General features: G+C 50.0%; 2 protein-coding genes across 7 annotated transcripts; both read left to right on the forward strand.

The window, feature by feature from the left end:
* Nucleotides 1-86: 86 nt before the first annotated feature.
* Nucleotides 87-6946, forward strand: ddx6 (DEAD (Asp-Glu-Ala-Asp) box helicase 6). The gene is made up of 14 exons (XM_003968583.3): nt 87-243; nt 960-1509; nt 1588-1651; nt 1766-1870; nt 2015-2144; nt 2263-2409; nt 2517-2611; nt 2685-2807; nt 2890-3018; nt 3237-3353; nt 3427-3490; nt 3561-3662; nt 3737-3916; nt 3987-6946. The coding sequence occupies exons 2-13, from the start codon at nt 1313-1315 to the stop codon at nt 3910-3912; spliced, it is 1449 nt and encodes a 482-aa protein (XP_003968632.1). The 5' UTR covers nt 87-243; nt 960-1312; the 3' UTR covers nt 3913-3916; nt 3987-6946.
* Nucleotides 6947-7020: 74 nt separating this feature from the next.
* treh (trehalase (brush-border membrane glycoprotein)) lies at nt 7021-10149 on the forward strand. Of its 6 annotated transcripts, XM_003968648.3 has the most exons (15): nt 7021-7155; nt 7251-7351; nt 7412-7538; nt 7606-7693; nt 7792-7892; nt 7974-8066; nt 8141-8257; nt 8353-8475; nt 8551-8600; nt 8678-8878; nt 8968-9185; nt 9382-9493; nt 9571-9683; nt 9757-9810; nt 9945-10149. In XM_003968648.3, the coding sequence occupies exons 1-15, from the start codon at nt 7079-7081 to the stop codon at nt 10077-10079; spliced, it is 1710 nt and encodes a 569-aa protein (XP_003968697.1). In that variant the 5' UTR covers nt 7021-7078; the 3' UTR covers nt 10080-10149. The 6 variants fall into 6 exon arrangements, 2 of the variants coding, with proteins under 2 accessions (XP_003968697.1, XP_029700137.1); XR_003890107.1 differs by lacking the exon at nt 9945-10149 and having other exon boundaries at nt 9330-9493; XR_003890108.1 differs by lacking the exon at nt 9945-10149 and having other exon boundaries at nt 9333-9493.
* The last annotated feature ends 12065 nt before the right edge of the window (nt 10150-22214 follow it).

Here is a 22214-nt window from a genome sequence, read left to right on the forward strand (position 1 = left end):
AAATATGTGGATTTTTTTAGTTGATTTTTTTGCTTGCCACCCCCCGGTAGGTGCATTTATTTTGCACCGTTTAGGGCCGAAGGTGGTGAGGAGAAAACATTGATTTAAAATGAAATCAGGTGATTCGCCTGCTGGAGGTGGGCTCAAATACGAGCGGAAGCCATCTTGGACGTTTGGTTGACGAGGCTCGTAATCTGCTAAGAATCGGTGTATGTTAGAATCAGCACTTTTTGGGGTTTCAAGGTAAATACGTGCGCGCTGGGGCCGCTTCTGTCGACGGCTCTTTCTCAACGGGATGTCTCATTTTCCGTTTGCGACGTTGCCTTTTTCCATTTATGCGTGATTTCACTATTGTTAGCGGGGTTTTGTTAGCCTGTTAGCGGACCTGACACGGCATTTGCTAGTCTATTTGCAGCCACTAGCCGCAGTTTTCTTACACCTATTTGTAAGGACGGTGATAATAATAACATGGGAAAATACGGTTTTACCAGCTGTATCATTTATCGGCAAATTTAAATTTGCTCCAAACTGGTTAAATCGGTATTGGCCATCTCAAATGTAACACAAGCGTTCATGTGCTAGTTGTCGGCGACAAGCACGGAGTTGTTAGGTTGTTTGCTTCGTAGTTACTTCAAATAAAGTCGAAAATTCGCCGTGTTATGTTATACATTTGGGAATTACTTTTAATCGACCATTCAGCAACACGGCCTAGGTAATTGTAGATAAAATTGTCACGCTGAGTTGACGTTTAGGCTTCTGCGTCAACAACGCTTTTAACGTCTCACTCCGCTGTTGTGTTGGCTAACTTTTGACGCCAGGCCTGCTGTGTTAATGATTGGTTCCGGCTTGTTGCTAAATGACACAGCGGAGTTCCTTTAGCGGCTCCAAGTTAACAATTGTAAGTTGTCATTGTATTTGTCGGAGTGGTTGTTTCTAACTGTGAACATTGTTCCTTTCAGGATCGGAAGAAACAGCGGCTCTGCTATGCTACACAAGGCTGCTAGCTAAACAGTCGGACAGTGCTTGAACGCTAGCGTAGCCTTCCTGGTGTGGGGCTTTCAGAAAGAAACAACAACTTGTACAATACAGCTATATTTACTAGTAATTCTAAAATCTGTGCTCATAGAGGTGTCTAATTTGTTATTTTGAAGAAGTCTAATACAAGAGATTTGAAATTAAATCTGGATATTTATTGAGAGATACGTTTTAAGTGAAGGACAATCTTTGAGTTCCGAGTAGTCCAAGAGACGTGGACTCGCTTTATCCAATTCCTGGGAGGAGTGATAACGTTAAAGGTACAGAAAGACTAAATATGAGTACTGCCAGGACGGAGAACCCGGTGATTTTGGGCTTGTCCAACCAGAATGGACAGATCAGGGGCTCGGTGAAGCCTGCTGGAGCCCCGGGTGGGGGGGGAGGAGGTCCTCAACAGCACCAGGTCAACCAGATGAAGGGTGCCATCAACAATGGCAACTTCCAGCCCGCCCCAACGACAAACGCCGTCATCAAGTAAGAGATCTGCCCCTGCCGCAGCCACTTTCGCCCCCGTTGAGTCTCGCGTTGCTGACATGTTGCGACCTTCCGCAGGCCTGGTGATGACTGGAAGAAGAATCTGAAATTGCCCCCTAAAGACATGAGGATGAAAACTTCGGTTGGTGCATTTGTCCTTAATTGGCAGCGCTCAGCAGCCTTGTGGCTGTAATCCGTGTGTGTGATGCTGCTAGCCTAAAGTTTTAGTACTAATGGAGCCTTTCTGTCGCCACAGGATGTGACTGCAACAAAAGGCAACGAGTTTGAGGATTATTGCCTAAAGAGGGAGCTGCTCATGGGAATCTTTGAGATGGGCTGGGAAAAGCCATCTCCCATCCAGGTACTTCCAGACCCACGCACGCCTTCCCGTGACTGAATTATTCCAGTTAGCTTTTATTTGAGTGGCTTTGGAGCGAGGACACGCGACCCTGGATGCACATGTGATGGCCAGTGTGGTTTTCTTTGTCTTTTTCTTCTTCTTTAGGAGGAAAGTATTCCCATTGCACTATCTGGAAGGGACATCTTGGCCAGAGCCAAGAACGGCACAGGGAAGAGTGGAGCCTACCTCATTCCCTTACTTGAACGCATTGACCTGAAAAGAGACTGCATACAAGGTAGTTTCTCTATTCTGCTGCCCTTCTTGTGGGTCTCCAGGCAGCCCCCCCCCACCCCCACCCCCACCCCCGGGCGTGCTTCTGGTCCGCTCAGTTTGTTGGTGCTTCGCTTTTCCAGCTGTGGTCATCGTTCCCACCAGAGAACTGGCTCTGCAAGTGAGCCAAATCTGCATCCAGGTCAGCAAACACATGGGCGGAGTCAAGGTGATGGCGACCACAGGTGGCACCAACCTCCGCGATGACATCATGAGACTGGATGAGACGGGTAAGCTGGATCGGACCCACGCGGGGCCCACAGACGCTGGAGATCGCTGTCACTGTAAACGTGCGTCAGGTGGTGCCGGCTCGTTCAGTTCCTCGTTTCTGCTACAGTTCACGTGATCATCGCCACTCCGGGCAGGATTCTGGACCTCATCAAAAAGGGCGTGGCCAAAGTCAGCCAAGTGCAGATGATCGTTCTGGATGAAGTGAGTTTGTTGCACGCCCACTTTCAGAAGCAGCTGTTCCAGCTTCTCACTCGCTCTCCGTCCTGCCCGTCAGGCTGACAAACTGCTGTCTCAGGACTTTGTGGGTATGATGGAAGAGATGCTGGGCTTCCTGTCCAAGCAGAGGCAGATCCTGCTCTATTCTGCCACGTTCCCCCTCAGCGTGCAGAAGTTTATGGTACATATGAGCTTCTCCTGTGATCTAATCTTCATACGCTCAATCAGAAATGCCCACAGCAGCTTTTATCTTCTTTCTTTAGACTTCACATCTGCAGAAACCTTACGAGATCAACCTGATGGAGGAGCTCACGCTGAAAGGTGTCACTCAGTATTACGCTTATGTCACCGAGCGGCAGAAGGTCCATTGCCTCAACACCTTATTTTCCAGGGTGAGTGACGCTCCTGAAGGTGAGCTCTGATACAGCCGAGCGTATTTTCCTCCCGTCTTCTGGAGTCGGCTAAAGAGCATCGGCGGTATCGTGAAGCGTGAAGCCAGTCGGTGCCAGGCGCGCGTTCTTCACGCTTCAGCAGATTTACTGTGCTTGAGCGCCAACAGGTGTTTCCTCAAACGTCACCAATGATCCAAAATGTCTGCTTTTGTGTTTAGCTCCAGATCAACCAGTCCATAATCTTCTGCAACTCCTCTCAAAGAGTGGAGCTCCTCGCCAAGAAGATCTCCCAGCTGGGATACTCCTGCTTCTACATTCACGCCAAGATGAGACAGGTCAGCTTCTCTAAATGTCCCCGCCGCGGCTGATTGTGAGCCCGTTCCCACCGTTTGCTCTGCTGCCCCACAGGAGCATCGGAACCGCGTGTTCCATGACTTCAGAAATGGCCTCTGCAGGAATCTGGTCTGCACTGGTGAGTAGAAAGGTCCCGGGTCCAGAAAACGTCGACAGTGGTGAAACTGGGCCAATCGTGTCTCTTTCAGACTTGTTCACGAGGGGAATCGATATCCAGGCTGTGAATGTCGTGATCAACTTTGACTTCCCCAAACTGGGAGAAACGTACCTTCATCGTATCGGGAGATCTGGTAAGTGTGCGAGCGGACGCTGATCCCGGCGGAACCTTCTGCCGAAGCGGCTCCACCACTGTGGCTGTGTGCAGGGCGCTTCGGACACCTGGGCCTCGCCATCAACCTCATCACCTACGACGACCGCTTCAACCTGAAGGGGATCGAGGAGCAGCTGGGAACAGAGATCAAGCCCATCCCAGGCATCATCGACAAGAGCCTGTACGTGGCGGAATATCACAGCGAGAGCGGAGAAGAAGTCAAGCCATGAGCCAGTGAGTAACCCCGCACGGCACCGCGGCCACCGGCGAGCTGGCGCTAACGGCGACGCTCTTCTCCCCGCAGATCAGTCCATCCTCGTTCCCCTCCGTTCCTTCTCCCACCCCCTGTCTTGGAGTTAGTTTTTTTTTATGTACAGTTTCCGTCTTCCTCATTTGGACGCCACCATAAGGAATGTGTGTTTTGATGGACTTCTCTTCACGCGGCGAGGGCTCGGCCGCGTTCCCACGCTCTGAAGACACAAGCACTGGGAGGAAAGCACGGGACCGAGGATAGTGCACAACCTGAGCAGCGCACGGCCAGAACCTACAGACCAAAGGATGACGCCCTCCTTTCTCCACCTGTTATTTTAGGAGTTTCTATCAAGTGCCTTAACAAGCAGTTCTTTCCTCCTCCGTAATAACTTCATCTCCCATCTCAGTTCACACCGCAGCCGTGATTAAATCCATCTCATCTGTTCGGTCCCGTCACATAAAATGATTCCCAACTTCTTTTTATTTTTATTTTTTTTGTTGTGGTGGTGGGGTGGGGGGGGGTCATCTGTTCCACAAGTCGTCGATCAGGAGTGAGCAGGGTCTGGAGGACCTTCCCTGGCTCTTCTGCTCGTCTGTCTGGCTGAACGAGGACACACTTGGATTTTCCACGGACAGAGATGCTGGATTCATTTGTTTTTCCAAGAGCCGGCCAGACGCAGAAGTCTGCGCTCTAAAGACCCAGAACCTTTCCTCCATCTTCAGCCTTCAAACACTAAAAGCGAGCGTGCGGCCTGTCGGTGCGAGTCCTGAGGACTTTTCTCGGTGAAATGTACTTGTAAACACTTTTTGTTCCCCCCTTTGTCCCGCGTTTCACTCCCCTGGGTGGCCATACTCACTTCTGAGACGTGCGGCCCGTGGCTGGGCTGCCCCTCACACCTTGTGTATATAGCTTCATTTTAAGATTGTTTTAAACAAGTTCTAAAGGCTGGCTGACAACAAAATTAGTTCCCCTCTTCTCTCGTTAGCACTGGAGACTGTTTCCCTGGTAGCCAGTCGGATCTGCAATATTGGCCTGTGAATTTATTTATAATTTTAGAAATTGCAGAATTTACCGTCATCGAAAGAAAATCCGAAGAGTTGAAATGATCTTGTGCATGAATTGTTTTTTGTTTGTTTTTTTTTGTTTTCTCTTGGAGGCAGAACGCGGCGCCGCTTTTTTCCGGCCCCTCCGAGTTGGTCCGTGCAATTCTTCCACGCTGCACTTCAAGGTTTAACCCGCTGCCCATATTCTGCTCCCACCAGTGTTAACAAGTGTTCGGTCTTCGTTCAGCTCGGCCAGCGGAGTCGCCAACCCGTCACCAGCCTTAACTTGTCAAATTGACTCCCGAGAAACTCGTCTAGACCTTTTTTAAAAACGAGCGTCGTTGCTGGAAGAGAAAGGCTCATCCTATTATGTAGTAGTGCTACGCGCTGCAGTGCAGCCCAATTGGCAGTTTCTTTTCTTTTGTGTTTTTTACGGGGGGAGGGGGGTAATGGCCTGTTGCGCCTGTGCCCTCGAGCACGGCTCCACCATCTCCCAAATGTCCCAGAATCTTTTTCCGATCCCCCTTTAGAACGTCAGCCAATTGCATCAATATCTGACCTAAAATGTAGCAAGAGCTCAATCTGCGTATGCTAACGTGACCGACGCCATGGAAACGGGCCGGGCTGAGACTGGTTCACGCAATAACACTGAGCGCACGGCTTCTTGTGAGCATGGAAACCAAACAGGCATTTTAGGTGGTGGTGGGGGGGGGGGTGATAAGAGGTGAAAGTGCTTGTCTGAACCAGAGGTGCAGCTCAGGCTGCCGAGCTTTTGGCTCGTTTCTCTGCCCTTCGTTGCTTTGGATATTTGGGGTTTTCGGTAATGTAATTTTTTGCAGTTTTGTGCAACCAAACCTTATCTTGCAGTAAGGTCTCTGAACCACGTGGGGGGGGGGGTGTAACCATCTTCCCCACGTCATGGCGAGATGCTCTCCTGACCGTTCCGACCGCTGAGAATCGCCGCATCATTAGTTGAATCCAGTCACCCGCGTTTCTCACGGTGGGAACCGGGATCCCCGTTCTCCCGCCTGCTGCACGGCCCCCCGGGAACTTGCACTTAGAATTCGACTCATTCGTGATGGGGGAGGGTTTGAAAAGATCCAAATTTCAGCGGGAGGCGGTTGAACGGGGACCCAGACGCACAGACAATCGGCAGCTGTCTGTTTCCTGTCGGCTCGGCTGCTGTAACCTCCTCAAAGTCGACTTTGAGCTGCGTTACTGCCGCTGGATGCAAGCAGAACCTTTAAGACTGAGACAAGAGCATCTTGCCCCAGGTTGGGTCACAAATTGGGCTTTCTTTTTTTCTTTTTGGTGGTAAATTGTCTCATTCTTGAAGGTGAATTTAAATTTTGGGTGGGTGTTGAATTGGTTCTGTTGCTGCCCTGATGCATTTGATCTCTTATCCTAAAGCCCCGTCTTCCAGGGCCGCGACCCAACCGGGTTTTCTGAGCGCCCACCTGGCTCCCCACTCGCCTCCATGAAAGCAGTTTTCCTGACCGGGAGGACGGAAAACCCGGCTGGATCGCGGCTCCTCGAGGACTGGGTTTATACGACCGCACCGTTTTGGTGCACCATTTGGCCCTGTGGTCCGAGAGCCATTCTAACCCTTTGTGCCGATGCATCAGTGAATCCAGGGGGGAGGGGGCCCTCTGGGCATGACAAATTTGATCTCGACCAACTACTGTGGGAATTTGGTATTTGAAAAAAGAAGAAAAAAAAAAAGGTTGTAAGTTGCCCTTAAATTTGGAATTTTTGTTTTCTCAAGTGTTTGACACGACCTCATTTAAAAGTTTCCAAATTTAAGTGAGAATAAAAGTTTGAGTTCCATTTTATTTCCCAAAAAAATTGGTCTTTATTTAATTGGCCGTTATTTTCGGTGATGCTGATTTTACGACTCATTTGAGTTTGAAACCTGTCGGAATTGAACGGTTTTGGAGTTTTGTTGGAAATAAAGCTCACTGAAATTTCTCCTGCATCAGCGCTTTTCCTTTGACCTCCCGCCGCTCCCACGGCCCCTCCCTCCCTCGGCGCCACCCTTCAGCTCAGGTCTGTTTGGGACCTGGCGAACGCTCCTGTACTCTGGAGTCGCCTTTGGTCCAAATGCACGTGCGTGCGCTCGTCTGCGTGCTGCTGCTTCCCAGCTGGGGAGCCGCTGCTGCCCCCCCACCCTGTGACAGGTGAGTGACTTCCTCGGATCGGTCATCTATGAGGTTGAAGCCCGTTTTCGATGATTTGAGAGCGTCACTCTTGCCTGCGTTGCCGTGGTAACCAGTGGGATCTACTGCACCGGGCCCATCTTGCACCGAGTCCAGACGGCCAAACTTTTTGATGACGACAAACACTTCGTGGACATGAAGCTGCGGCGGCCTCCGGGTAGGTTCCGCCCCGCGATTCTGCCGCCGGCCCGCGTGATTTGACGCGTTTTCCCTGCAGATGTGGTTCTGGCCGCGTTCCACAACCTGTCGGCGGCCGACGCCGAGCTGCGGCACTTTTTGGACGTCTACTTTGACAAACCAGGGACGGAGTTGGAGCCGTGGACGCCGCTGGACTGGCATGAAAAGTAAGGCTGGTTTTTAAAGAGGGCCGTGATAATGTTTGACTATTTATAATAAATGATATTGTATCAGGCCAAAGTTCCTTGAAGGAATATCTGATAAAGATTTCCGCGCCTGGGCCGAAGAGCTGCATCAAAGCTGGAAGTCTCTGTCCAGAAAGGTGACTAAAGTTCAATTGTTTGGCTGTAAAAGTTTCCATAAATGGGCACATAAATGAGTTTATGGCTCATAAACTTGATCCCCCCCCCCCCTCCCAAGATCCGCGCCGACGTGAAGGACCGCCCAGAGTTCTACTCGCAGATATACACCCCCCATCCTGTCGTCATACCCGGGGGCCGCTTCAGGGAGCTCTACTACTGGTGAGTGAATAATGAGGTGTCCTCTGGCCGGAATCGGAGCCTGGCGCCGAGAGTGACGGGCGGCGCCGTGTACCCCCACAGGGACACTTACTGGGTGATCAACGGGCTCCTGCTGGCAGAGATGAAAGACACGGCCCTGGGGATGATCCAGAACTTCATCTACCTGGTCAACAGGTGACACCCGCCTCTACTTCAGCCCTGTCTCCTGCTGCAGGTGATTCGAGGCGTTCCTGTCCCCCCTCCCGCAGGTTCGGCTTTGTTCCCAACGGTGGGCGGGTTTACTACGAGCGCCGCAGCCAGCCGCCGTTCCTCCCTCTGATGGTGGGGAGCTATTATCAGGCCACCGGGGACAAAGAGTTCCTCAGGTCATTTGGGTGTTTCAGGGACCTTTTACAATAAAATACGAGCGATCCAAACGCTCGCAGCTCGGATGAAAAATCGCCCTCTTCCCTCTTTATAGAGAGGCTCTGCCGGCTCTGGAGAGGGAGTACCGGTTCTGGATGCAGAACCGTTCCGTGTCCCTGGAAAGAAATGGGAAGAAACACGTGCTGAACCGATATAACGTCCAGGTGAACTTCCCCAGGTACGTGCGAGATCAATAAAAACTGGGAAGGAAACCGGCAGAATTCCACACAGGTGATGCTTGAAATGCTTCCAGGCCCGAGTCCTACACAGACGATCTGGAATTGGCTGAAGGACTCTCTGAGGGTAAAGAAATAGTTCCTGCATGTCCCTGGTGTTCCGAGTCATAGACCTGTCTGAGCTGCTTTTCCTTCCCTCTTCAGAACAAAAGGAGCAGCTGTGGGCTGATCTGAAGGCGGGGGCAGAGTCCGGCTGGGACTTTACATCCCGCTGGTATATAGACGGTTCTGGTCAAAACAACGGCACCCTCAGAGAGACCCGCACCAGTCAGATCCTGCCGACCGACCTCAACGCTCTGCTGTGCCACTGCGAGAGGAACCTCGCTTCATTTCACAGGGTTCTGGGTGAGCGTGCAGGAACTTCCCCGTCTGGGCTCAGCTCAGGCCGCACAAAGCTGCTGGTTGCGTAACGCTGACAAGCTGCTTCCTGACAGGTGACGGGGAGGCGGCGGCGGCGTACGAGCGCGCCGCGGCTCTGAGGCTGGAGGCCATCGAGTCCGTGCTCTGGGATGCCGAGAGGGGGGCCTGGTTTGACTACAGCCTGGTGACGCACTCCAGACATTTGGACTTTTACGCCTCCAACCTGGCTCCCCTGTGGGCCCAGTGTTATTCTCAGCCTGAGATGGGGGAGAAGGCCGTGCAGTACCTGAAGGTTGGTGGGTAAATCCTGGCGTCCAGGAAGGCGCAAACTGTAGTTTGTGGTTATTGTTGCTTAAAAACCGGTGGCTTCTGCTGCTCGAGAGCCCTTTAAAGGAGGTGAAGCAGAGGTTTCCCCAACTCTGCCCCTCTCCACCAGCAGAGGGCAGAGACGAGCTACGCTGTTTTCACTCAAGCTTCCTGTCACTCAGAGGAGCGGCGCTCTTCAGTACCCCGGTGGAATTCCCACGTCGCTGAAGGAGTCCGGGCAGCAGTGGGACTACCCCAACGCCTGGCCTCCTTTGCAGCACATGCTCATCGAGGGTAGGTGCCGCCCCCCCCAGGTGGACCGCCTGTATTTGAAAGGCAACATGCAGTCAACCTTCCGGTGTCGTTCCCAGGTTTATCCAATGTGGCGTCCGAGGAGGCTAAACAGCTGGCCTCTGAGCTGGCTCAGCGGTGGATCAGGAGTAACTGGCTGGCCTACACGAAACACAAAGCCATGTTTGAGAAGGTGACTTTTCTGCAGCGTTAGGCTGCCCCAATTCATGTCCTCCCACAATAACGCCTCGCCACATCTGTCACAGTACGACGTGCGCCAAGAAGGCGAACCGGGTGCTGGAGGGGAGTATAATGTGCAGGTAAGATGCCAACGGGACACCGACGTTCCTCTGGAACCTGTTTGTGGTGTCCCTTTAGGAGCTTTTCTCTTGTTTGTAAGCTTCTCTGCCGATGGGCGGTTTTAAATGACGACGTTCTTCTCGTTCCGATGCAGCTGGGCTTCGGCTGGACCAACGGCGTGGCCCTGCAGCTCCTGGACCGGTACGGAGCCACTCTGACATCGGGAAGCGGCTCGGGCCGTCTCTCGGCCTTCCTCCTCTGCCTGGTCGTCGCTCCTCTGCTCCTGTGAATGCAGCGTGGCAAATGAGCACAAGTTAATACCTTTTTCAAAAAAAAAAAAATTATTTTGGCGTTCTCATCCTCGGCAGTAAACGATCTCTCCTGATATCAAAGGGTGCAGATGCAATTATGCGGGCTGTCACTCCCGGCGCCGCCACTCGGATCGCGACATTAAATTGAACTGACATAATAATTATTCACCTAAATCAATTCCAACTTTTACTGCCAAACGGAAGCTTTTTTTTTTTTTTGCATGCGCACGGCGGGTGAAATGAAAACAAGCTTTTGTGTTGAATAAAATATGAAGTGAAGGCATTAATAAGACATAATGTTGTTTAAACTGTTGACTCTATTTTTGCCAAAGAGTTTAAGATGAGATTGCAGGTTTATCCCAGCGATCAGGTCCCGGCGAGGGAGATGTCTTTGAAAGCTTTAAAGGGGTTCGGATCTTTCAATTCATACTGGGAAGGAAAACCAGGTCTGAAAGTGCAGCATGTTGGGAAGAAATAAATCGGATGGCGTCAGTGTTCAGAGCCATTTCTCCCTCCAGATCTCAGAACATTAAACCCCATTTACATCAAAATGGAGAAACAGGGCTGCGGCAGTTGTGGGGGAAGGAGCAGTACAAAGTTCTGGTTGGTAAAGAACAAAATTGTTCCTTTTCGTGCCCGAGAAAACCATCTCCAAGAGCTAAAAACCCACTTCAGAACTGTTGGACAGGATGGTGGATGCTTCCATCTGAATGCTTGAAAGCAAAACTGAGGTTTTGAGCCAATCGGGACTCAGACGTGAGACGGAACCCAAAATAAACCCGGCTGGTTAATCTTTTGCTGAATGGAGTTTAAATGTCAAAATCGGGACGTCTCGTTGAACCCAAATGACCTGCTCTAGCGTCCTCAGTCAGAGGAAAGCTGCACGGCAGAAACCAAACGCATCACGTCTTTTTGCCTTTTGTTTGTTTCCTTCAGTCTTCACTTCATATCTGTGATGAAATGCAAGTCAACCATGAAATTGCATCCGTATAGATATTCAAATGGGTGTCGGTGCGCCGATAAAGGAAATGTGCTCTTAAAAGAAAGAAATCCCCCTTGGATGCGAGGCTCAGGCAGGGGAATCTCAGGGCATCGGCGCGGCCGCGCACCACAGATTAATGATGTGGCGCCGACGGCTGGGGGCCGATGGGCGCAGCCGCCCGTGCACACCCGGCCATCGCCCTCCATCTACAAGTCACACGTGCCCCCTCACGCGTAGCTTTGACATCATCCCTGCGCACGTGGAGCTTGATGCGGTTTCCAGTCCGAACTGGCAGCGACAACCGGAGGAGCACCTGCCACAAACCCTCGGCTTAATGAGGAGGAGCAGTCCTGCTGCGGCGTGTTTGTGCTCGCACGTGCACGCGCATGCTAATTACAGGAGTCTGGAGGCGACGCGTGTCCTACATGATGTTTCGGGCACAAAGGTCAACGTGCTTCACCTCTGCACGTCACCCAATGAGCAGCATACAAATATCTTCGACTGCTGGTTTCAAAGATGTCTGTTGAATTTAGGCTTGAGTTGGTTGGGGGGGGGGGTCCAGTCTTCTCTGGCCCCTGAAGCTCAGCTATGACTCCCTGAGTCCTCGTGGCGTCCCTCAGGGTCCCGCAGGAACGGCGCTCTATCAGAGCGGTCCCCACAGATGGAGGCGTTCCGATGGTGAATCCATAGAAGCAGTCCTGGCTCCTCAGCTGCCTCCCTGTCAATCAGCCCTCATCAATAACTCATTAACAGGCCTTTGCTTGTCTTCCCTCTCATATAATCTCTCTTTAGAACCGTGACCTCCTCCCCCGGCTCTGCGGCCGAATGCATCGAAGTTTTCCTTCAGCTCTTTGACCCCCCAAGTGTAAGCATTGGCTAACTGCAGGCATTAGAGCCAAAGATATGAGATAGCTTAGTGCTATTGATCCTGCACTGTGTGCTGATATCAGGCTTTCGTGATCAATAAGTTCCTCGGATTTTTCCATATCCAATCTGGACAAGGAAATGTTATCAGTGAGAAGGAAAGCCACATTGTTTCAAGTTGGGGGGGGGGGGGGGGGGGGAAGCTTTGTCTCAGGCTTAGTTGGCCCCCCATGCTTTCTATATGAGGTGGTAGAGCTGCTCAAATGGAGCTGTTTTATGGAGAGAGTGACGGATGCGCAGAAATAAAATTCTACCGAATTGATGAGAAAACCTTGTTACCATGACATCTCAGGAGATGTGGAGCCATCAAACCCTCCACTGGGGTCTGGTGCCCACGTGGACCACAGTGAGGCGGTAGAGCTCTTCGGTTCTGATGCTTCCCTTCCTCCTCGAGGTGTTTGGCTCGGTCAATATGGACTTATCACCTCTAACGGCGTGGCGCCGAGCCCCTCGAAGGCACTTTACACAGTTAAAGGAGCCTCGCTGTCTCTCTTGAGTTGTGCTCGGATCACACGCTGCATGAGAGTCACTCAGAAGCTCACACGGCCTTTTTCATCATCCGGCTGATGCAGAGGGTGTTTCAGCCTTCAGCTTTGGTGTGTCCCCGGTGTTTTGGGTCATGCTGGAGTAATTGGGACTTGTCATCTGTCTTGCAGCACCCACGGTGCCTTCACTGACACGATAGCAGAGCTGGGCGGCGGTGAAGCGGGTCATGAACGCACCAGCACCATCGAGAGGAACAAACGGGTCGGATGCAGAGGGGAGGATCCGCAGTCGGGAGGTAAAGGAGCACAAGAGGAGTCCCGCACTTCCAGGTGCACAGATGGTGAAGCAGATGAAGAGGGAGGGATGGAGGGAGGGAGGGGAATGACACGAGGCCACATGTCTGCAGCGCCCGATTGGAAAAGTTCCAAAGAAAACACTTCAATATTTATTGTTCAGTAGCTGGTTGCAAACTTAGCAGGAAAGTATGCGGAGATGCCTGTGAAATATTTATTCCATGGGAGATAAATGTGATGATGCTGAATGAAGGAAAATGACAACTAGAGAGAGAGAGAGAGAGAGAGAGAGAGAGAGAGAGAGAGAGAGAGAGAGAGAGAGAGAGAGAGAAAGAGAGAGAGAGAGAGAGAGAGAAAGAGCACTCCCAGATCTGGAGAGGAGCAAGAAGCGGGCTGGAGAAAAGGAAGGTGGAATATTAAATTATTAGGAGGAGCTCATGAGTCTGCATTTGCAAGGCAGCAGATCTGAAGAGTCTAGACTTTGTGCTTGCTAAGCTTTTATTCCAGGCACGAATATTAACTTCTCCGTGCGTCTGCCAGTGATGAATGCGGAGGTAATCGGGAAGATGTAGCAGCAGAGGGCGTTTCACAGGTTACACTTTTCAATTAATGCATTTAAAATATATATTTCCATTGGGATTCCGCATGATAAAAAGGTTTACAGGGGGAAATATTTCGATTGCATTTGGGAAACTTCAATAGGGTTAGGGTTAGGTGTACACAGTCGTCCTGTCGGAGTCCCGGAGCGTCATACTTAATATGCAATTTCTTTCACTCTGATGGATTTCGATTTTTTTCATTTATGAAGGCCGGATGTCAAGAATCTAAAACACTAACATGAGCAGAAAGCCAGAAAGGCGTCCAGTCAGCAGCCCTAAAGCAGGTTATCTTTACAGAAAATGCATCAAAACTCCAATTAGTGACCTTGAAATCTGAGCTGCAGAGTTTAAAGTCTGTCTCTTCATCCCAGTGCTGACATCCCACTAAACGGACGAGCGTTGGGGGGAAAAAGCAGACAAAGGTTTTATCAGGCTACCACCAAGACTACAAAAGTCCCAAGATCACAAATTGATTTCTTTGCTATTTACAGCATTTAATAAACTCGAATCCTCTCTGAGTTCAAACGCTTCATGCACGACTCCCACGGTGAAGATTTCAGCAAAAAAAACAACAAAAAAACAAACTCACAGAAATACCATTTCAAAGGCGTCGAAGCCCCCGGAGACTTTGACGAGGGCAGAAAAGTTGCTCGCTGAAATTTTGCCTTGTTCTGAACATTATCTGAAGATCCAGAGAAGTTTTGAAGAGTGACGTCACGTAAACCAAGTGTGTCGCCCCCTAGTGGTATACAGCACAATTACACACTCTACGTTAGTGGACAGGCAACAGATGTGCTATGGTGTGTCCACCTTTCTCCCCTGTCTTCTATGGTCCAAGGTCCTGATTAGTTATGCACAACAGCAGAATATTTAAGAAGGTCGGGTTAAGACCGCCTTTGTCCGTCGGGGCCCTCCTGTGGTTTCTCCGGCAGAGAATAATGAAGGAACCAATCACATCATCTTTGACAAAATGCATTTAATCAGAAAAATCCTGGCAAAACGCCTTTCACGGGGAATGAAAAGTGAAGTTTTATCTTAAGGAAAAACTAGAGCCACGCTAGGTTTGCTTTTATCGCCTTTGATTGTCATCTACTGGAAAGGAAAATCGGACATTTTAATGACGCATTATAACGCCGCATATTATTCATTACTGCTGCTTTATATGGTTGTACCGGTCAGAGTGAAAGAGTTCTGCCTTTCCTTTCATCCACTTTAATATCTGATAAAAGAAGAAAAGCAGATAAAAGAAGAAAAGCGGTGCATTCTTATTGGACGTCACCTTCGCACTTCAAATATGGGAGCGAAATGAATTTTAATGATCATCATCATCTCGCGCTGGGTGGATAGATTATTTTTTTTTGATTTTTTTTTTTTGTCACTGTTGCAAGGCAGGATTTTCCCTCCCGGGGTGAACCTGAAAAGAAGCGCGGATGCCCTCCCATGTGTTGCTTCTACAGAAGCCCGGGATGCAGCGATAATGCATTCCCCAGGCGTCAGCGCTGCCTTTGAAAAGCCCCGGTGCTGGTAGAAGAAGATGGCCTTGCAGATGCTCTGATATTCCAGCGGGGGTTTAGCTGCGGGGTCTCGGAGCTGCTCTCTGCCTGGCAGGGGGACGTTCTGGTGAGTCACGCCTGCGCGGCTCTGCGGGAAATAGAAGGCAATGAGCAGAGATGCGCCCCCTCTCCTGCTGCGCCTGAAAAAAGATGCTGCAACATCTTTTTTTTTTTAACTTTTCACCTTGCGGAGAAGCAGACGAACGTCAGTATTTTGCCGCCGCTCACATGAAAGTGAAATGAGAACTCCGGTTGGTTAAAGACCATAGTGTGTTTTTGTGAAGATGAGGACTTCCAAGTCTGGTCTCCTGAAAGTGTTACGTCTGATTTTGTCCCTTCCTTTTTCTTAATTCTCATCTATCACGCAAAATGTCCGTAGTTGTTGTCGGTAATCACGAAAGACACACTTTATCACAGCCTGCAAGTGAATCTGGGGACTTTAAAACAACAGAAATGGCCTCTAAACGTACCACAACAGCAATTGTCCCGTGTTCTCCCTAACTCGGTTCTTACCAGAGCCACATGTGCTGGCAGCCTCTCCGGCGTTTATACAATCACACCTTCAAGTGAAATACCAAGACTTAATCCATTTTCAGTAAATGGTATTCAGATGTTAAGCTAGTCCCTTTTTCTAATCCTCTTAAGGGTTTCTTCCCCTTCTTTTGCTGGTTGTGTTACTGTGGTATTTCTGGTGTTACAGTTGTTCACTGGGTTCAGGAAGCTATCATCAATATTTGCACGGAGAAATAAATACAAGGAGTGCAACAAATACAGGGTTTGCAGCCAGCGTGGGGATGTCTCACATTTGTCCAACACAATGATTCTGTTTTTAGGTTTGCTTGTTTTTTTGTTTTTGTAGGAGAAACCACAGCCAGATAAATTTGGCAACTACCTGGTGAATGTAGCTCTGCGTCTGGCTGATAACAAGACAAGTGTTCCCCCCTGAGGAGGAGCTGAAAATTCACAGTTTACCAGCTAAAAACACAAAAACACAACTCTTTCACGGCGCTAATTGTGTTTAAAAAAACGACACGAGCAGCAACGAACCCCCTGACTGCAGATGTTTCAGTGTCCCTGCTCGTTTCCAGTCCCAGTGGAAGCCGTCAGGGACACGTGGCCAGTAACACACTGGTTTGGACTGGTTCTCGGAGGGGAAAAGTCCACGCTCGGTGACTCTCCAACACTCAGATTCAACAGTTGAGTTTATCACTCCTAATGAGAGCCTCTGCAGCCGGCCACACTCCATTACACCGGAGCCAGATGATAAATTACATCACCCTCCATGACTCCTTGACCTCAAGGGATGTTTAATTAATCACCGGCTGAACATGGCCGCCATTAGCGGCGGGAAGAGTGGCTGGAGCCGCCGCGGATGCATCCTTGCTCCCACACATCATTATTCCACCGTCTTTCCAGCTCCTTCATCATGGCAGGTTTGAATTTATAGAACCAGAAAAGGCGTGGGGGGAGACACGGTGACCTCTCGGGGGCTGTTACCAATGCTAACTGCTGTTTAAATGCGCGGCTCAATCAGGTCCTCACTTGAATAATTGATGCCTACATATTCACAGCCAGCGGGCCAGGTTGGGAAGGTGTACAGGCGTAGGAGCAGCTACTCAGGTGGGATCTGAGGACCCCCTGAAGGAGTGGAATGGCCACAGTGGTATTAACTGGTGGGAAATAATAGGTGATGAAGTTTTCTTCGGCGATTTGGAGTCAGGATATTCGCTTTTATCTCCGCGGATGCAGCCTGACCCAGACATCCCATCACATCCTTTCTTGCACGAGCCGGAGCTGCTTAATGAGCTCCAATCAACTCAGCCAAAGTTGGCACTTGGATTAATATGCGATTAGGCCCTCCTTTGATCTCCGGAGAAAAGCTTCCTCTGTTTTCTGGTTCAGTCTTCGGTGCTGCCTTCCCTGATTTGAGACGCTCTTCAGCAACACCGAACCAGCCCCAAAAGCAAAAATAAAGGCTTTCACAAATTCAACGACCACTCAAATCAATAATAAATCAACGGAAATCATTCAGTCTTGGGAATACCAAAGTTTTTATGACATATTTTAGTCAAACCAACTCTGTATTATTGGTTCTCTTGTGAGGGTCAGACGTTCTAGAAAGTTATTTTTGTTGCCTTTAGTACAAACAAATTGCTGGATTATTCATATTTGCATTTTTCTTTTAACATATTGTGTGTGTGTGTGTGTGTCTGTGGGGGGAGGGGGTCTATTTCTCCCCTGCAGCACCAAAGATGTCACATTTAATCACTCCCATCCGGCCTTGAACAGAAAACTTGCTGCCTTGCTCATGTTTTTGGCTTGAAAAGCTTCAAAAAGGTTAGAAGGGAATTGTCCTTGGCTGAGGCAATGATTGCAACGACTTCCATCCTATAATGCCATTTCAGTAGCCCACGCTGAATACAAAAGACCGACTTTGTGACAGGGGACCGGGAACGGCCGCGTCAAGCAGCCCTCCCTCAGTCAGAGGTGGGAATGTGCTGTTTGAGCTGCTGTTTGTGTTTTCTCTCCGCACTATTTGTCTTTACTAAACACTGGCCGGTGTCCCAATGACACAGGCGCCGCTGCGCTTTGACATTGATAGGGGCAAATAGCTGCTCCCATATTCCTCCCTCTCGTTCCCGTTTCAGTTAGAATCATGCTCTCCGCGGAGTGGACGCGTCCTCGGAATTTCACCGCCAACCTGCTTATTGAAATTTAAATGCAGCTCGTGAAAGGTCACCGAGCCTGAAACACGGCCGCCCGGGGGTGTCACATTCCAACTGGGGCTCCATTAAAATTGAAGATATACTGGCTGAGCTGAGATCAGCTCACAGCTGATGAAGGTCATGTGATGCTTCGCTCGAGTCACCCCTTGGTGCCGCGTGTGATCAGCTATTCAAATATTTACCTGCACGGTAGCGAATCCCTGCGAGCGTTGCTGGTGCAGGTGGCCGAGGGACCGGTTCCCCTCGCACGTTTCCAGCTTGGCCTGCTCTGCATGAACCCCCCCCCCCCCCCGGCTGAGCCGCTGCGTCTCATCCGCTCACTGTGAGCCGAGCGCCGTCCAATCTGGCCCCGAGCGTTGGAACGCCGGCCGCTCTCGGTGTCAGCTCTTCTCAGGGTTGTCAGAAGTCCTCTGTCATATCCCCCCACCGGCTGTCCCAGCAGGCTCCCAGTAAATCAACCGGACCGGGCCCGGACCGGAGCGTGGCCATGCCCCCGCCCCCCCCCACACACACACACCCCATCTGCTGCAGCAGAGATCCTCTTCCACCATCCTGCTGGTCTTAACCTTAGCATGATGTCAGAAGAAAATCAGAGCGCGATGCTTTATTATTGGATGGAAATACCGGGTACATCAGAACGCTCTGCCCGTTCCCATCCGACACGTGTTGTCGTGCGCGTCCGGTTCAGAGATGATGGAAACCACCCGCCGCCGTCATCCATCTTTGCCTTCTCCTCCGTCGCCGTGCCGACGCAGAACACCGCAGAAGGAGCGTCTGAAAGCGAAATGATCCCTATATTGAATATTTGTCACTTTTAAAGCAAATCCTGTTTATAGAAACGCCAGAAGACAACAAGACCATCTGAAGCCATCAGGAGAGTGTGGGAAACTTCATTTCCAACAACCAGCAGGAACTTCTGAACACAACGTTCTGGCCACTGTGAAGCAAACCCCATCCTCCTGAAGAGCCAGCGTGATGCTCGCCGCCTCTTATAGCTGGAATAAAGATAAGTGGGTTTAATCACAAGCGGTTTCAGCTGAACAAAAGTGGTGAATCGATTCCGCCGCCACGCACGCCGCGCCGCCATCGACTGGCTCCTGCACGGACCAGAGGAAAAAGAGCTGACGCTAAATGCTCGACGCTCCTCGGCGATGTTTGGGCCGAAGCGGCAGGAGGTGGCGCCGATCCGTCGCCTCCCTTTAAAGCGTCTTCTCACGTTGGCTGTGTTGTGGGACAGGAGCGACGCAAAGTCGCGGCGCCGTCGTTCCCGTCAATTAGCCGTCGTCGGTGTTGTGAAGGATGCAGCGGAGGGTGAAAGTGCTGCTTACCATAATTACTGTGATAGCATCAGAGTTAGAACAAGGGGCTCTTTTTCAGGAGCTTAACAAACACAGCTGCTAAAGCCTCTGCGGAGGATAGAAGCAGAGTTCCGGTTTCAGAGGGCCCCACGTCCGTCTTTTCGCCGCTCTTCTGCCGCTCTTCTTCACAGGAAATTCTAAATGGAAGTTTCTCCGTGGGCTTCTCAGCGTGCTCCTCTTCCTTCCAGCGGCTTGGAGAAGCTTTTCCACTGATTACCACCAAAGTGAATTTCAATAATGACGACGGAAAGAGGCGAGGGGGACGGAGGGAGAGCTGGGTTTGATCTTGAAGCGGGTGAAGGGCGTGGGAGTCCTGGGGGGGTCGGCTCCTTTCAAGGTGCTTGTAGCCTCCGGGGAAGCTCTGTGCATGTCTACATCTTCATCTCCCACCAACCTCTGTGACTCAAGATCAATTATGATTGACAAGAGGCTTGGCAGAGGGCTTATATTGCTTGATCTACATCTATCATCCTCCACCACACACACGCACATGCACAGACACACACAGACACACAGACACACGCCCACACACACACACTCATCTTCATCCTGTCTTCACAGTCTTCAGTAATTCAGTGGGGTTTTATGCACATCTCCAAACCGCCAGCCTCGTCTTAAAGCATCTCTGCAAGCTTCTTTTTGTTGTAATGATGTTGTTTAGTGTTCACTGTGATTAAACTCTGCTGATGAGGATGATTAAATCACACATGGATTAATGAGTTCACCGTCCTCACAAGTATAGTAAAGTAGTTTGAGACAATGGAAACGGTTCTACAGTGGTAAATGAAGACACGCCTGCTTATTTGCTCTTCTTCGGCAGAACTCGCCATCAGGTCCACACACTGACCATTAAAAGCTGGTTAAGTCATGCCGGCTTTTCTCTGAACCCACAAGTGTGAAATTAGCTTCAATAAGAACACTAATAGTGCATCCTTAATCTTCTGTGACTGACTTTCTATTTGTGCACTTCATTATTTCCCCTCTTTGCTGCTACTGGAACAAATTTATTGGGGCAAATAAGCCTGAGACGACCAAATTAACTCCAAGCAGAAGACAGAAGTGCTGCCAGTTTGGTCTTTCTTCTGATCCCATTCATGTCGGTGGTTTGGAGGAAATTCCAGGCAAACCTCCACTTTAATCATTGATTTAATCTTGTTTCGACTGGTTTAGAATGAAAACAAGTTGTCACTGCAGTTAAAGCGTTGGGTGCGAGACGGAAAACACATTTGTCGACGCTAATATTGATATTAAGCACATCTCTGGAAGGGTTGGGAGTGGGAACGAGGAGCCGCTGATTGGTTCCCGTTCCTAAAAAGCGCGGCGGAGAGGCAATTTCACTTCTTGTCCTCCTCTCTTTCTGGGAGACTTTGTGTGATTTCATATTCGTGCTTTTCCTCCCCAAAAATGTCAACACGACGTCGCCGGCGCCGAGCACATTCTCTGCTGTGACAGATATCAGCTGACCCCAATTTATGTAAGGCACAGGAGAGACGCGTCCCCGTCGCATGATATGAATACATTATCCCCCCCGACATGTAATGGATTCAGCATTTGGGAATCTGAGGCCTCACTTAAGGAAGAGAAATCCCACCATTTGGAAGTGTCAAGAAGAAAGAGCTCATAAATACTCTCAACACACACACACACACACACACACACACACACACACCTCAGTCTTCGGATCGAGCGAAGGCGTCAAACAAAGCGACGCATCAAAAACGAAAAGGGGGAAAAAAAACCCCCCGAGATGAATGAAAATGACAAGTTTCTGGGCTGGAATTCCATCTCCCTGCTGACGCTCCTGACACGCAGACGTTCCCGCCTCCGCCTTTCGCACGTGCGACAGCCAGGCTCCGATATTAGCTCTGCGTGGAAGAAGCCCTGTTGTCTCAGTCGGAGACGAGCAGAGGAGGGAGGGAGGGAAAAAAGCCCTCGGCTAATGGCCGCGAAGGCTGACACGCGGGTCACGGCCCAGAGCTTCCACTGAGCAAATCGCTGCTTTGGCCACTGACGACAACGTGCACCCAGCCGCGCGCGCGCACACACAAATTGCATTGAAAAGGCATCTGCCATCATGTGACCAGGAGGCATTCAGAGCCTTCCTTTCAATGAATATAAAGTATAAACACTTCTCCCAATTTTCCACCCCTGGCCCCTATTTCAGCCCATTATCTTGGAATAATAAACATATTAGCTTCCCCCCTGCCAAAGATGAATCTTTCCCACCATATAAAATAATTTGCCAACATTATACGTGCTGATGAATAATTCATGAGGCTTCGCGGAACGTTTCAGGCCTGCGCGAAGGCTGGCAGCTCTGGCTGACAGCCACGCAGCTCCGACCGTCGAGGCAACAAACTGGAAGGATGAAAAATGAGGCTCGGTGACTTATTTGTTGTGAAAAGTAATCATTCACAGAGGCGCCGAGGCAGTTAGAGCAAATAGGCAGGATTGGTTTAAATCTAGGGTGGTTTCAAATGATTTTTGAAGTGTTGTCTGGTTCCTCCCTTCCTTAACGAGTCTGCTAACCTCCTGTCTCTGTGGCTACACGGCAACATTCCCCCACTTCTGCACCTAAAGCTGCCCAGCAGGTTGGATTTTCCAGAATGACCCTAAAGTTTCTGGAAAATCTCCTTGTTTGCCATCAGAACTCACTAAAAGGCTGTTTTGGGTTGAGTGTTTCTCTCCCGCCGATGCAGTGTTTGGCATTTAGAATCTGATTGTGTTGCAAGAACTCCTTATCCCAGTTAGATTTATGGATCATCACTCGTGTTATGATTGATTCAATCCTGCAAATGTTGCCCCTCATTTCACCATTTATAAATATTCCACACCTATTAATGTGATAGAATGTCTCCTTATCAGTGCTAGCAGATGCTAGCAGCAATGACCTCATATCTATACCGTAGGAGTGCTGATGGCCCCAGCAGCCTGGCCCCCCTCGTCCTTCCTGGACAGCTGCTCAACGCTCGTCGCCGTACTCACAGCCGCCGTCTCCGTGTTTTGTATGTATGTATATATTTAAAGAGGCACTAAACTAGAGGACATATGCGACCCGAGTGTCTCGACGAGCACGTTTCCTCGCAGATTTTTATGTTTATCACCCAAAAATATACCAGCAATCCCCTCCTGTCTAAAGTGGGTCTGTTTCCATTTAATAAGAAATATGTGAATATTCATGCGTGGTGTCGG

The sequence above is a fragment of the Takifugu rubripes genome, chromosome 11 (assembly GCF_901000725.2).
Source record: "Takifugu rubripes chromosome 11, fTakRub1.2, whole genome shotgun sequence".
NCBI lineage: Eukaryota > Metazoa > Chordata > Actinopteri > Tetraodontiformes > Tetraodontidae > Takifugu > Takifugu rubripes.